Below are 13,670 nucleotides of genomic sequence, written 5' to 3'. Positions count from 1 at the left end.
AGGGGGCGGAGCCCGTAGAGAGATCACGGCGCCTGGTGGCCACCGCGAGGCCGGAGCGACTAGCGTGGAGAGCGGGTCGGAGCCGGAGTCACGGGAGCCGCCCGGCCTCAGCCATGTCCTACTGCCGGGAGGAAGGTGCGAACGGCCGGGCCGAGAGGAGGCGGGGAAGAGGGGGGAGGGCGCGGGCGCGGGGCCAGGACGAGGGCCTGCGGGGGACACGCGGCCCCCTCCGCGGGCGGGCGCGCGCGCGCGCGGCCGATCGAACGTTGGGGCCCGGGCTGTTGGAGGGCGGCCCGCGTGCTCAGCCCGAGACGCTGCCCGGCGGCGCGCCGGCCCCGCGGGGACCCCCGGCGCCCACCCCCCCGGGGAGTCCGGAAGTTAAGCAGCCCAGGGCCTTCTGGAAACCGGGGCTTCCCGGCGGTCCCCCCCCTCGAGGTAACCCAGACACCTCGCAGGAGGCCCCGGGGTTTCCAGCCCAGACACCGTTAGCTCCCCGGGTGACCTTGCACCAGTCGTTTCCCCTGCAGATTCTGTAGAACGAGGTTGGACCTTCTGCTTCCCAAAGCCCCTTCCCGGCGTAAGTCAGGTTAGCCGCCTTCATCCCAAGCCTGGAAAGGCGCGGGGTGGGGTGCCCAGGTGGCCAATGACCTTCCCCGGCGGAGGAACACATGGCAGAGTTCCCAAGGTCAGCATGGAGACCACCCTCACCCAGACCCGGACGGGGCGCAGCCCCCAAGGATTCCCCATTAGCAGCATCGCCCTCTCTCACCGAACCTGCGGGTGGAGGCAGGGTCCGAGGAGGTCTGGGGCGCGTCCTCCTGACTCGCCCTGGCCTAATCAGCCCGGATCCTGCGCCGGTGTGGGGCCGGGGCGGGGGCCGGGGCGGGGGCAGGGCCGGGGCTAGGGCTGGGACCGGGACCGGGGCCGGGGCCGGGACCGGGACGGCTGCGCCTCTGCCAGAGCCCACCTTGAACTCTGAGCGCTCCTTACCTCGGCGCTGGGGCAGGGACTTCCACTCTGCAGCTCATTTTCTTGTTCCCTGTGCAGTTTGGTCACTAATTCATATCACAGATGCCTGTTGAATGAATGAGTGGGCCCCAGCTCCAACAGGTACATTTTGTCGTTAGATGACGCTTGTGGGATGAATGTGGAGAGATGCTGACCCTCTCACAAAGCTGGTGCTCAGCACTGGCCTTTGGGGTTGGGAGGAAAGGGGTGCCATGAGGAACAAACACACCAGTAACTACGGTCTCATTCCAAAGTTGTGACAGCCTCCCCCAAAAGGTGAAGTGAGAGAGGCACCAACAAGATGGTAGCTCAGTGGAGGGCTAAAGAATATTAGGTATGGGTTGGACTGGATTAGAAGTGGGGAGTCTGGTGTCCCCCGCCTCATCTAGGACCTCCAGCGTGGCCAGTGCAAAGCTGGGATTCAGACAAAGGACCACACTTGAGCACCTGGAGGGCCACTGTTCCCCACCCTTGGACTCTGGGGCTTCTCGAGGTCCTTTCCAATGCAGATTCTCTGACCCTCCTGAGGCCTGGGTGGAGGGACGTTTATCTTTCAGCCAACACTGCCCTGTGCCTGAATCCTCTTCATTTAGTCTTGGCCCAACCTTTGGGTCTCTGATTTTCTCAAACATTTTATACATGCATTTTGTATCATTTTCCTTAGCTTTTGGCATTGTGTTAAGCTTACAAATTCAAAGTGTGGTAAAATGGAAATCAGGGAAAATTTCATGGGAAAAGTAGCACCCAAATTGGTCTTGAAAATGGGGAACCTGAAGGGATGGGGGAGGGGAGGGAGAAAGGACAAGACTGAGGGACTTCTTGTGATCTAGTCTGACCTAAAGTTCAGGAGGAGGAACTGTAGGAGAGATAACTCCAAGGCAGATTGTGGAGATGGGGGCTGGATGGGTGGTTGTACTGCTGATAGTCTAAGAATGCTTTTGTTATTTGTAGTGTAGCTGGCCTGCAGGGGGCCCACCCCCTCCACAGGCCTACTGGTGCCAAGACCCCAGGCAAGTCACGTAACCTGGCTAAAACCAGGATGGGAGTCTCAGCACCAGTGTTTTCTTCACCAGGAGCTCTCTGCACTTGTGAAATTCCCGATTCAGACCCAAAAGGGAGCATGCCTTACTGCTAGGGTACCAGGTGAGATCCTGCCACATGTGGCAGGAACTGCCTTCTTCCTTTGCAGTCTGACCTGCCTGAATTTTCCGTAGCGCCTTTCCATTTTTAAAACTCAGCCTTTCTTCCCCAGATGGGTAACTGAAGAACATTCACAGTGCCCTCAGTAGTAGCCCCTCTGGCCTGGATCACTGGGTCCTTTTTCTCTGAATCACATCCCTTTTGTCACTAGGCCCCTCTGTTAGGTGTCTGTCTCTAGGCTGTAGAGGGAGGGACTGGACTTTCAACTCCTGGAGAGCAGCACACTTCTGGCTTCCCCAACAATGCTACTACCAGTAGGGGGTAACACTCCACCCACATTGACCTGGTTCTTTCCAGTTACATGCTGTTTTACCTACATTTTCTCACCCCGTCTCAGGTGGCAGGAAGGAGCAGACAGTTGGGGACAAAGGGCTGTGTGAGACCTGCCAAAGGAAAAGGATTCCTTGGCTGGATGGAAAGAGGGGAGGGGGCTTCCTGCTCTGGGACTGCCTTTTCTCTAAACCTTTACCTGTTAAGCCTAGAAGTCCTGATATCTGTCTGGCCACTGGATCCAGATGGCTCCAGCAGAGAAAGGGAGGCTGGTGACTTTGTACAGCCCTCCCTCATTGTAATCCACTTCACTTGCAAGAGGTGGTGTCCTCTTCCTGATGTCACAGTTCTCTCTATTGGGGGTTTTCTTGGCAAACATACTGAAGTGGTTTGCCATTTCCTTCTTCAGTTCATTTTACAGATGAGGAAACTGAGGCAATTGGGGTTAAGTGACTTGCCCAGGGTCACCCAGCTAGTTAGTGTCTGAGGCCAGATTTGAATTTAGGAAGATGAGTCTTCCTAACTCTTCGCCTGGTGCTCTATCCACTGTGCCACCTAGCTACCCCTAAACTAGTTTTTATTGACTTCTAACTACTAGCTTCTTGAAGAATCAGGCTCCTTGAGATGGGTATAGAAGAGCTATGTCCCTCTGAAAAAGCTCTTGTTTTATATTTGGGCAGGAGGCGGGCAGACCTTTGAACCTATACACAGAAGCAGATCTCTTTCATAAGATTAAGTGCACTGAACCTGGACGCAACTTTGAATACTCCCTCACCTGGCCTTTGTTCCAGAGCCTTTGTCCTCTTTCTGTTCTAGTGCCTGCCCCTCAGTCCTGGTGAGAAGAATTTCTCCCATGGTTCGTAAAGCTCTTGTAAAGCCAGCTTTGTTTCAGTTGTTCTCCTGCATTAACCCATGAGGCAGGCCCTGACATGACCCTTACTTCATGAAAAATGAAGCAGACCCAGAGGGGAAAGGGATTTGTCCCAGGTCTGTGGTGGCTGAGCCACCCTCTGGTGCCTGATCCAGGTATTTTTCTAACACACTGTACTAGGTAGATGCCCATCAGACCCCTTTGGGTATGTGCCCCATCCTCTGGTGAGTGATTTCTGTTAAGACAAGTGTTTGAGTATCACCTGTATTCACATATCTAAAGCTGTGGAAGAAAGGAGCAGGCATAGTAAAGATGCTTCAGAGAGCCGAAATTAAAAATAAATCAGTGCTGTTATGAGAAGGCAGGTCTGAACTTGCTAGCTAGGGGCAAGATTGAACCGTTAGAGCTGTCCAGTAAAGGATTAGGATGTCCTGTTCAATGGTGCCACTTCCCTGGGGTCTTTCAAGCAGACCAGATAGCCTCTGGTCCAGCAGGGATCTGGGGGTGGGATAGAGCGCTATCTCCACCTTTGAGCCCCCTTTAAGAGCCTCACTTTAATCCTGGGCAAGTAGGAAGACTCTAGTTCTCAGCCTAAATTAGTCTCTCCTCTCTGAACGCCACAGTTTCTGTATCTTCAAAATGAAGGGGCAAAGAGAAGAGGGAGAGAAGGCTAGTCTGGCAGGACCCAGCTTTGGCCTGGCGGGTCTTTGTGAATTTGTTGTGTCAGGGCACAAAAGAACCTCACAGACGTGTTTCAGCCCTGACTGGCTAAAATCAAATTAATCCTGCCACTGCCCCTTAGGTCAAGGCTCTTGGTGTAAAAGTCCAGGAGACATTTAAAGGGGGCTAAAAGAGCTGGCACGTTCTCAAGCTGCTTTGATAAAGTCTAGCAGCCAGTTCAAGAGAAGAGACCAGTTCTGCTGTCATCTGCCCTGGTGAGACCTGAGTTCAGATGTGGCCTCAGACACTTACTAGCTCTGTGACTGGGCAAGTCGTTTCATTCCTGCTTTCCTCAGTTTCTTTGTCTTTAAAATGAGGATACTAACAGCACCTACCTCCTAAAGTTGTTGAGAGGATGTAATAAGATATCATTCTAAAGCTTTAGCACAGAGCAGACACATAGAAGGCGCTATAGAAATGCTGGTGCCCTCCTCCATCCCCCTCCCCATCTAGAGTATTATGTTCAGTTCTGGGAGCCCTGTTTTAAGAAAAGGACGTTGAAATATCATCATAGGAACAGTTGAAGGAACTGAGGATGTTAAAGCTGAAGAGAGAGTAATCACTGTTGTCAGATAGCCCAAGGGTTGTAGAAGAGATTAGACTGGCTTGGTTTAGCTTAGAAAAGAGGTGGGTGAAAATGACTGGAAAGGTGGATTCTGGCCCAGTCTGCAGCAGTGTTTGATGACTGCTGCCTGACCCCTGTATTATATTATTACTATATATTACAGGTATGTTGTTAAAGTTAATACTTAGCTGGGACTTTTTTTGGTCTTTCTTCCAAATATCAGGAAAGGACCGGATTATATTTGTGACGAAAGAAGACCATGAGACACCAAGCAGTGCTGAGCTGGTAGCCGATGACCCCAACGATCCCTATGAAGAGCATGGTCAGTAGCACTTCATTTCTAAGTTGAAGAAGATTTCTTCTCCCTTCCTCCCCCCATCCCCTGTAAATAAGAGCCCATGAGCAAGTTTCTCCCCTGCATTTCAGGAGCGGGTCAGGGCCCTGGCAGGGAGGGACAGGTCAGGTTCAGGAGGGTCACCCTTTCTCCATGTTCGGTAATCTGAGACCCCTAAAACCTCTCCACTTTTGCTGGGTTCTGTTTTCTGAAATATCTAGAGTGGTCAGACCAGCTGCTGGTCAGTCCTATTACCATCTGTTTCATCAGCTCTTTTACTTAATGTGGCTATGGGAAAAGCTAAAATGCTGTAGGAACAGGTTGTTGGCAGTTAAGAATTCCCTCATAGCATAACAGGGCCTAGCATGGAGGTGACCCTGCTGGCTTGAAGGCCTGGCCAGTGGAGCACAAGCTGCGACAAGGCCTGCTGGGGCAAGAAGGCTTCACAGGACCTTGGAGGTCAGGCAGACCATCTCATCCAGCCTGTGGAAAAGCCTTTGCTTCAAGACCTGAAATGGGGAGGATCCCACCGAGGCAGCCCCTTCCACCTTGGATGAGCTCTCCATTCCCCCTTCTGTTTGCCCTGCTCTAGACTGGCAATTCTTAAGCTTTGGATGTGATGGTCTGGTGAAGTCTAGGGGGACCTCTCCTCAGAATAATGCTTTTAAATACACATAATGAAATGTATTGGTTTACAAAGGACAGCAATTGTGTTGAAATATACTTAAAGGAATGTATTTTAAAACAAGTTCACAGAAGCCAGGTAAACATGCCCTGCTCTGGACTAGACCCTCACAAGGTTATCCAGCCTAAAACCTGGCTTTCCAGACAGGCCTGGGCTAGCCTGCGGTCCTGACCCAGTTAGGGTCACAAGAGCACAATGTCCTCAGGTGGGCGTTGCGGGGATGGCAGCTCTCACGCCTATCTGCACAGTTGGGGAAGCAGTTTGGTCTTTGATGGAGGAGGGAGCACCCACACTGGTGAAGCAGGAGGTGTGGCTCTATTGAGGCACGAGCTGTGGTGGGTAGTCAAAGTGAAGATGAAGAGATGAAGAGTGCACTTTTGCTTCTTAACTCAGCTGAACAACTTTGAAATCTTCAGTTATTGATTTAAAAGCCAGAGAACTCTGTCATCATCCAAAAAGTACATTTCCGCTAAATGTTGTAGAGACTCTTCTGACCAGTCCTCAGGAAATTTAACATTGACTCTAGGAAGCAGTTCCCAAAGAAACCACATCAGTTTATTAGTAGGCCAGTCGCATTAAACCGTGAATTGTTTTCAGCTTTCTTTCCTTCTTTGTGCATGGCCAAGGAGGTGGGAGGAGAACCCGGAGGCATCCAGTGGGCAGGAAAGGATAGGCCCTGAGGGCCTCTGCTTGCTCCTTTTTTGCTGAGGAAGCAAACTGGAGCATGAGGTTGGCTTTGGGGAGGTGGAAGCAGAATCCCCATGTCTGAGTCTGAAGCGTGGTGTTGAAGGACGAGGTCAGAGTCCTGTTAGAGCAAATTCAGAGGGACCATCCCTGTCCTTTTCATGTAGGAGGGTTGTTGTAATGGACAGTGCTTGAAATAAACTGTCAGGTGTGGCTTAGCTGCCTTTTCTTGTACAGATTATTATAGCTTTGACTTGTAAAAGAATTGTATGCAATGAATTTTGTCCCTTTGGAACAAGGTGAGGAAATCGCTGGTATGGGCTGCATGATGTGGTGGACAATCCATCTTTGGGATTATTTGCATATGAGAGATGATGTAGGGTGTTCTCTGGTTTAATTCTTTCACACAATTTTTCTGCTTTTCTCAAGCGTCTGGAACAGGATTTTCCTTGCCAGGCTGCTTGTTAAGGGTGGGACTCTGGTGGGAGGGGAGGGGGTAGGGGTGGGGGGGCACACTCAGCTGACAGCTCCCAGGCACAGGATTAGGGTAGCAGGGGGACCTGTGGAGCTGAGGAGGGTCTCCAAAGAGGACCCAGAGATAGGGACTGCAAAAGAGGCTTGGGGATTTCCAGACTCACCTTGGCCATTTTCTTTTTTTTTCCAAATTTATAATTTATTTGTTTTCAGTTTTCAACCATCACTTCCTTAAGTTCCAGATTTTCTCCCCTTCCCTCCCCAAAACAGCATGCAATCTTATACGGGTTCTACACATACTTTCTTATTAACCGCATTTTCGCAGTAGTCCTGTTGCATAGAAGAATAAAAACAAATAGGAGAAACCATGAAAAAAAATGACTCCATAGTTCTTTCTCTCGATGTGGATGGCATTTCGCATCATGAGTCCTTTGGAAATATTTTAGGTCCTTGCATTGCTGTGAAGGGTTAAGTCTGCCAAAAACAGTTCTCACATACTGTGGCTGTTACTGTGTGTAATGTTCTCCTGGTTCTGCTCACTTCACTCAGCATCAGTTCATATAAATCTTCCCAGGTTTTTCTGAAGTCTGCCTGTTCATCATTTCTTATCGCACAATAGTACTCCATTACATTCATATACCACAACTTGTTCCGCCATTCCCCAATTGATGGGCATTCCCTCGATTTCCAGTTCTTGACCACCACAAAAAGAACCGTTATAAATATTTTTGTACATGTCCTTTTCCCATTTTGATGATGTCTTTGGGATATAGCCCCAGAAGTGGTATTGCTGGGTCAAAGGGTATGCTCAGCTTTATAACCCTTTGAGCATAGTTCCAAATTGCTCTCCAGAATGGTTGGATCAGCTCACAGCTCCACCAACAAAGAATTACTGTGCCAACTCTCCCACATCTTCTCCAACATGTATCCTTTTCCTGTTTTGTCATGTTAGCCAATCTAACAGGTGTGATGTGGTACCCACCTTGGCCATTTTCAAATGTGGATTTGAAACTAAGGCCCAGAGAAGAGAAAGAACATGCCCTGGGTCATCCATCTGGTTTTTTCCTGAGACCATGGTTGCCCGAGAACCTGGCCCTCCTGGCTCCAAGCCCAGTGTTTATCCATCATGGCCTAGTTTCTGAGGCTCTGGCATTCCATCTCGACTGGCAACCATGGCAATTTAGGAAGTCCCATTGAAGGAGCCGCCCACCTTGGTTTTATACAGGACTGGATAGATATGAGAATGTTCTCCTCTGATGAATATCTCTTGTTAGCTGCCCTATACTGGTATTTTGGCTTTAGACCACCACACATGGGCTCCCTTTCCCACACTGGCTCACGGGTCTGGTCCAGTGCAGTGACACCATGCTGGGCTCAGTGAAGCCACAGTCCCACTGGGCATGCATGGGGATGGGCACACACTCAAAAATCTGATTGAAGGGAGGGCAGGTCTGTTGTCAGACCAGAACCTCTAGGGGGCAGCATTGGCTTGGATTGATCCCTGAAGCAAGTTTGCAGTTCATTTATTACATGACTGAGTTCAGAACTGATCTCCAACCCCAGTTTTACAGAAAAGAGCACTGGAGAAGGTGAAAGAGGTGATAAGAATTAGAGCTGGGATTGGAACTTGGGCCTTTGGCTTCAGAGTCAGTGCTTTTCCCACCCAGCCACACATCCTTGGTTCACTGGCAGAGGAAACTGAGTTGGCATCTCCAGAAAGTCATATTTTTATCCATGTGAATGGGCCTGTGCCTTTCCAGGATATTCTTTCTGGGCCTGGTGACTGGGGTTCTCTGGGTTGGCAAGTGTTAGTCCCTGGAGCATCAAACCATTTGCCTTTTGTGAAGACTTGAGTGAAAATTAAGACAAAAACTAGTGAGCCATGATGGATTTTTGTACAGATATAATAGTTGGGGGGGGGGGGCAGTACCTTTTTCTCATTGTTGAATTGTCTGATTCCTTGGTGGTCAGTCCTCTGGGACCCATGACTCAGAGTCTTTTGGAATCTAGACCTCTCTGCCAAGAGGTTGGCCGGGTTGGCCTTCAGTAGCTGGTGATCAGTGCAGTGGGGACAGCTCCTGGGGTGCAGCTGGGCAGGGGGAGTGTCCACAATACACACAGAGGTAGCACTTGGTTATTAGCACATCGTTGACCACATTTGTGTAGGTGGGAGAGACAGCAGGGCATCTGTGTGCTGGGGCAAGCTTCACAAATACCCTTTTCCATGGCCTTGTGCTTAGCAGCAGAGACCTTCCTTGCAGGGTGGGCCAAGAGGCCTCCACCCTTATTTTAGGGCTGTCAACACCACAGCCAGTTAGTTGTCTTGATTCATAATGTATGGTTGTCCTTGATCTCATAGTCCCATCCAGATGGCAAGAAGTGAGGTCATGGGTGGGATCTTAGACCTGATAAGGAAACCTTTAACTTCCCCTTCCCCCACTGGCCTTTTGTTTTAGGAAGAAATCTGGCATTTGATGTTGAAATCAGATTTCTAGGGAAGAGAGGATTAGAGGGTCCTCAAGTCATGCGCTTTCATTTTACAGATGAGGAAACTGAGGCCCAGACCAGTGAAATGGCCTGCCCACAGACTCCCAGAGAGGAGCTGGAGTTCGAACTCCGGTCCCATGTTCCAAACCCAGTGCTCTTGACCCTGTTCTGTGTGCTTGTCCACTTTCTCCCTGAGGGTAGTCTGCTTAGGAACCTTGGGATGATATAGAGGAAAGAGCCCTGATCTGAGACTTGGTGATAGTTCTGCCACACTACTTTGCTGCATAACCGTCACCCCTCACCTCTTACCTCTGAAATGAGAGAGCTTGGGAGAGATTTCTAAGGTCCTTTCCAGTTCTAACATTGTCTGATTCTGGGCCATGACTGGGACACTATCTGTGAACCAGGAAAAACTGAATTTCTCCTTTGTGGCCAGTTCTTCTAGCACAGGGATTGAGCTGGAGCCTGGGCCCCCTGACTGCCAGAGGTTCTCCCAGACCTTGCGGTTGGTGGCCCATCCCTACAAGACAGTTTTCTTTTTCCCCAGCCTTCGAAGAACACCTCTGACATTCTAAAGCTCTGTTCCCTCCTCCCTGCAGGTTTGATACTGCCCAATGGAGACATTAATTGGAACTGCCCATGTCTCGGGGGAATGGCCAGTGGTCCCTGTGGAGAACAGTTCAAGTCAGCTTTCTCCTGTTTCCATTATAGCAAGGAGGAAGTCAAAGGTTCAGACTGTGTGGATCAGTTCCGGGCCATGCAGGAATGCATGCAGAAGTACCCAGACCTCTATCCCCAGGAGGAGGACGAAGAAGAGAAAGCGAGTGAGGGTGTGGAGGGGGCTGCGGAAGCAGCCACAGCCACGGCAGCAGCCACAGCCACAGCAGCGGCTGCAGCCACAGCCACTGAGGCAACTCTGACCAAAGAGGAGGGGTCCAGCTAATGAAGACAGATGGAGGCGCCCGTCTCCTGCCTTTGCGCCTTTCAAAGAGGCATGGACCTTATGTAAAGTGGCTCTGTGGGGGTCTTCACACAAAGTCTCTTACCTTTTCATGTTTTGTGCACTGTATATGAGATAACTTATTTTGATGGGCAGAGGCTTCAACCCTATGACACAAACACTGAAAAAAAGATGGGAGTTCTGTGTGTGTATCTATTGTGTCTGTGTGTGTGTCTGTGCGTGTGTACACCATGTCAACCTCTCAGTAGATACAGCTGCTGGTGCTGCTTTTGAATTCTTGTCCAGAGCACCCCAAGTCTCACCAATTTAGGTGAAATAACGTGCTAAGTCTTCTCAGCAATCCCCCAAACCACTGCCCTTCAGGTTCAGGCCAGAGGGGCAGGTATGATGGACTTACCCATTCAGTTGAGGTCCCTTTTTTGTGTATTTTGTAGTCCACTTAGGATTTATGCAAATATATATATGGAAGGACCATTTTCTGAGCTGCCTGATTTTTAAGAGATAATCTCAACTTTATATTGTGCAAAGGTACTGATTCATGATACATTTACATCAGGAATAGAAAGCTATTTTATTATATATATATATATTGCTGATGGATTCTGGAAAAGAAATGGTTTGGGTAGGATTTTTGTTTGTTTTTAATTTATGCATTGAGCTCTGGTTTTCACACATTTTCAAAGTGCAGGTGTAGGGGTACATCAGGCAACCTCTGACTCTACTTACAAAATGAACACGGGAGATATTTATCACTCCTCCCTTACTGTTGAGCGTACCATTGTTAATGCCTGTTCCATCTTTATCAGTTCATACCAAATGCCCTTGGGAAGTGGAGACTGAGCTGTTACCTGGAGTAACAGGCTTAGAGAAAATAGTGTGACTTCAAGTGCATATTAAAAGTAAAAAATATTTTTACCTGGTTTGGAATCCACCATCTCTGTTTTTGCGGTGAGCATTGTTTTCCAGTGAAGAGAAGATGATCACTTCTAAGAATGTATCAGTTTATCATTTACAGATCACTTGGACTTCTATTACCTCATTTGACCCTGTGAGGGAGGTGGTAACTACTGGGACTCTTTACAAACAGAGAAATGTATTCCAGTAGATGAAGTGATTTGCCCAGGGTTCAGAGCTAATGGTGGCAGAGGCCCACCACCCAGACCCAGGGCATCTGACCTCAGCCTTCTTTCCTCTCTACACCCTCCCAAAGGAAATGGGGAAAGTCTCTAAGGAGGCTGTAAGAAGCAAGGCATATCTCTGACTAAACTCTGTAAGCTGGTGTTTGAAGGCAGCTAGAGTGTTCTGTTCCAAAGCCTGAAACAGTACAAGGTGTGGGTATAGAAACACCTTGTTTATGTCCCAGCCTCCCTGGGCCATGAGCTATTCTATGTTCCGCATAAGTGAGTTTTCTAGATAGATGAAGGTCCGGTCAGTTTCCCACACCCCTGTCTTCTTGGTGTTTCTGTAGGGTTGAGGGCCTCCTTTTGGTCCTCCAAGCTATATTGAATCCCTGTACTTGCTACCTTAGGTTTGGTTTGTCTTTCTCCTCTGTGTCTTCCGAGGACTTTTTTTTTTTTCCAATCTCTAATACGTATGCTAGGAAGCCAGTGGAATAATAGAATAATCGCCTGGCATTTCTACGTTGCTTTGAGGTTGACCACTTTATATACATGATTTCATCTCTTCCTCGCTGCTCCATGAGGTCAGTGTTACAGGCAAGGACACTGAGGCTCAGTGAGATGATTCAGCCTCCCCAGGGTCAGAATTCAAACTCTGGGCTTCCAGATTCCAGTCCAGCCCCACTACTCCACACTGTCCCTGTGTAAAGTAAGACCCAGTGGAATGGGTAAAGGTTTAAGGAGTTCCTGTGAGGAAAACGCATGGACTTTTTTGAGTGTGTTATTTCAAGATTTTTGACATCTTCTGGATAGGTGGAATGTTCATGTACGTTATCTTTGACTGTGGTGCTTCTGCAGAGATGTGACAATTGCAGGCCAGTGCTATCAGATACCCTGTGAAAGGACTAACCATGGGCCTCAAGAGTTTGGAATCAGGATTGAAAGAAATGTCTGTGGACCAAATAGAGGGTAGCACTCTGATGAAAGAGCATGCTTGGCGAGGAGCATGCCCTTGATAAGAAACAAGATTCTCGACTCACCACTGACCAAACCCACACTTGGTGCCACCAGAGCTTTGCAGTACAGACTCCAGGAGAGTTTGCCATGGGCACACATGTCTGGTTTTTGGTGGAAGAATTGTAGGAAAAAGGAGTAGAACCTATCCACAACACAAAGGTCACCTGGTCATCGGTGCTTTTTTTTGCACTGTACAAATGCTTTGTTGCAAAGCACAAGGCCAGATGATAGTGACTCATGGCTCCTGCTTGGTAGACAGGGCCAGAGGGATGAATTTCCAAGGAGTTAGTATACTAGAGACTTCCAGTCTCCATCAACCCTATCCTTGCCTGTGTCTAGAACAGTCAGACCACACCACCAGTGCCAGGACTAGCCATAGAAATTAGACTATTCATTACAATGGACTAAAGAACAGCTGTCATTCTAAAGGATGATTTACGGTACAGTGCAAAAGCCTCTGGCCTTAAGACTTGAAGAGTCTGGGCTTTAACCAGTCACTGGCTCACTATGGGATTCAGATCTAGTTCCTTAAAGACTAAAACAGTTCAGGATCCTCAGTGAAAATGAGATATGATTATATGGTCTTTAAGATCCCATTCAACTCTAAATCTCTTCATCTTTATTTAATTCTTTAAAGTCCTTGTGATCCCACTTGGTTTTTATTTTTTAAATAGTGCCTGGAAAATCTAAGATCAGATTCACTCCTGGGCCCTGGGCTTTTATTAACTCTATTTGAATCACATTTCTTGAGGATTTCAATAATCAGCCTGTGGGAAAAGGGACAGTGGCAGGTGGTATATTTCATATTTGGTTGGCCTTGGCATTCCATGCTTGATAAATTAGCAATTCTCTAGGTGACTGAACAAGTGACCTCTGGGCCTCCTTTTCCTCTATAAAAGGAAGCAGATTAGGTGACTCCTAAGGTTCCTTCCAGCTCATTCCATAATTCTTATTCCTCATTTCTTTTGAGGGGAAAAGCACTGCATTTACTGTCAAGAGGATCTGCTTTTCAATCCCAGTTCTGTCATTTCACAGAACTAGAGAATTTTAAATTTGGGAAGGACCTCAATGACCATCCAGCTCAACCTATACTTCCCACATTTGTGACCGTGGACGAGTTGTTTTCCCCGTCAGGCCCTCAGTTTCTCCATCTATTAAAAGGGTGTAATGTTTGGAGTGGTCTAGACCAACACATACTTAACAGATGCCCTCAGTTTCTCCACCTGCAAAAGGGGGTTAGTGGTTGACCTAGATGATGCAGCTCTAAATCTCATGA

General features: G+C 48.6%; 1 protein-coding gene across 1 annotated transcript; it reads left to right on the top strand.

Moving 5' to 3' along the window:
- Positions 1–2: 2 nt before the first annotated feature.
- Positions 3–11,179, top strand: CHCHD4 (coiled-coil-helix-coiled-coil-helix domain containing 4). Its single transcript, XM_072598373.1, has 3 exons — positions 3–135; positions 4,858–4,956; positions 9,898–11,179. The coding sequence occupies exons 1-3, from the start codon at positions 114–116 to the stop codon at positions 10,239–10,241; spliced, it is 465 nt and encodes a 154-aa protein (XP_072454474.1). The 5' UTR covers positions 3–113; the 3' UTR covers positions 10,242–11,179.
- The last annotated feature ends 2,491 nt before the right edge of the window (positions 11,180–13,670 follow it).

This window comes from Notamacropus eugenii, chromosome 3 (genome assembly GCF_028372415.1).
Source record: "Notamacropus eugenii isolate mMacEug1 chromosome 3, mMacEug1.pri_v2, whole genome shotgun sequence".
Lineage (NCBI taxonomy): Eukaryota > Metazoa > Chordata > Mammalia > Diprotodontia > Macropodidae > Notamacropus > Notamacropus eugenii.
This window is presented reverse-complemented; position numbering and strand designations above follow the sequence as displayed.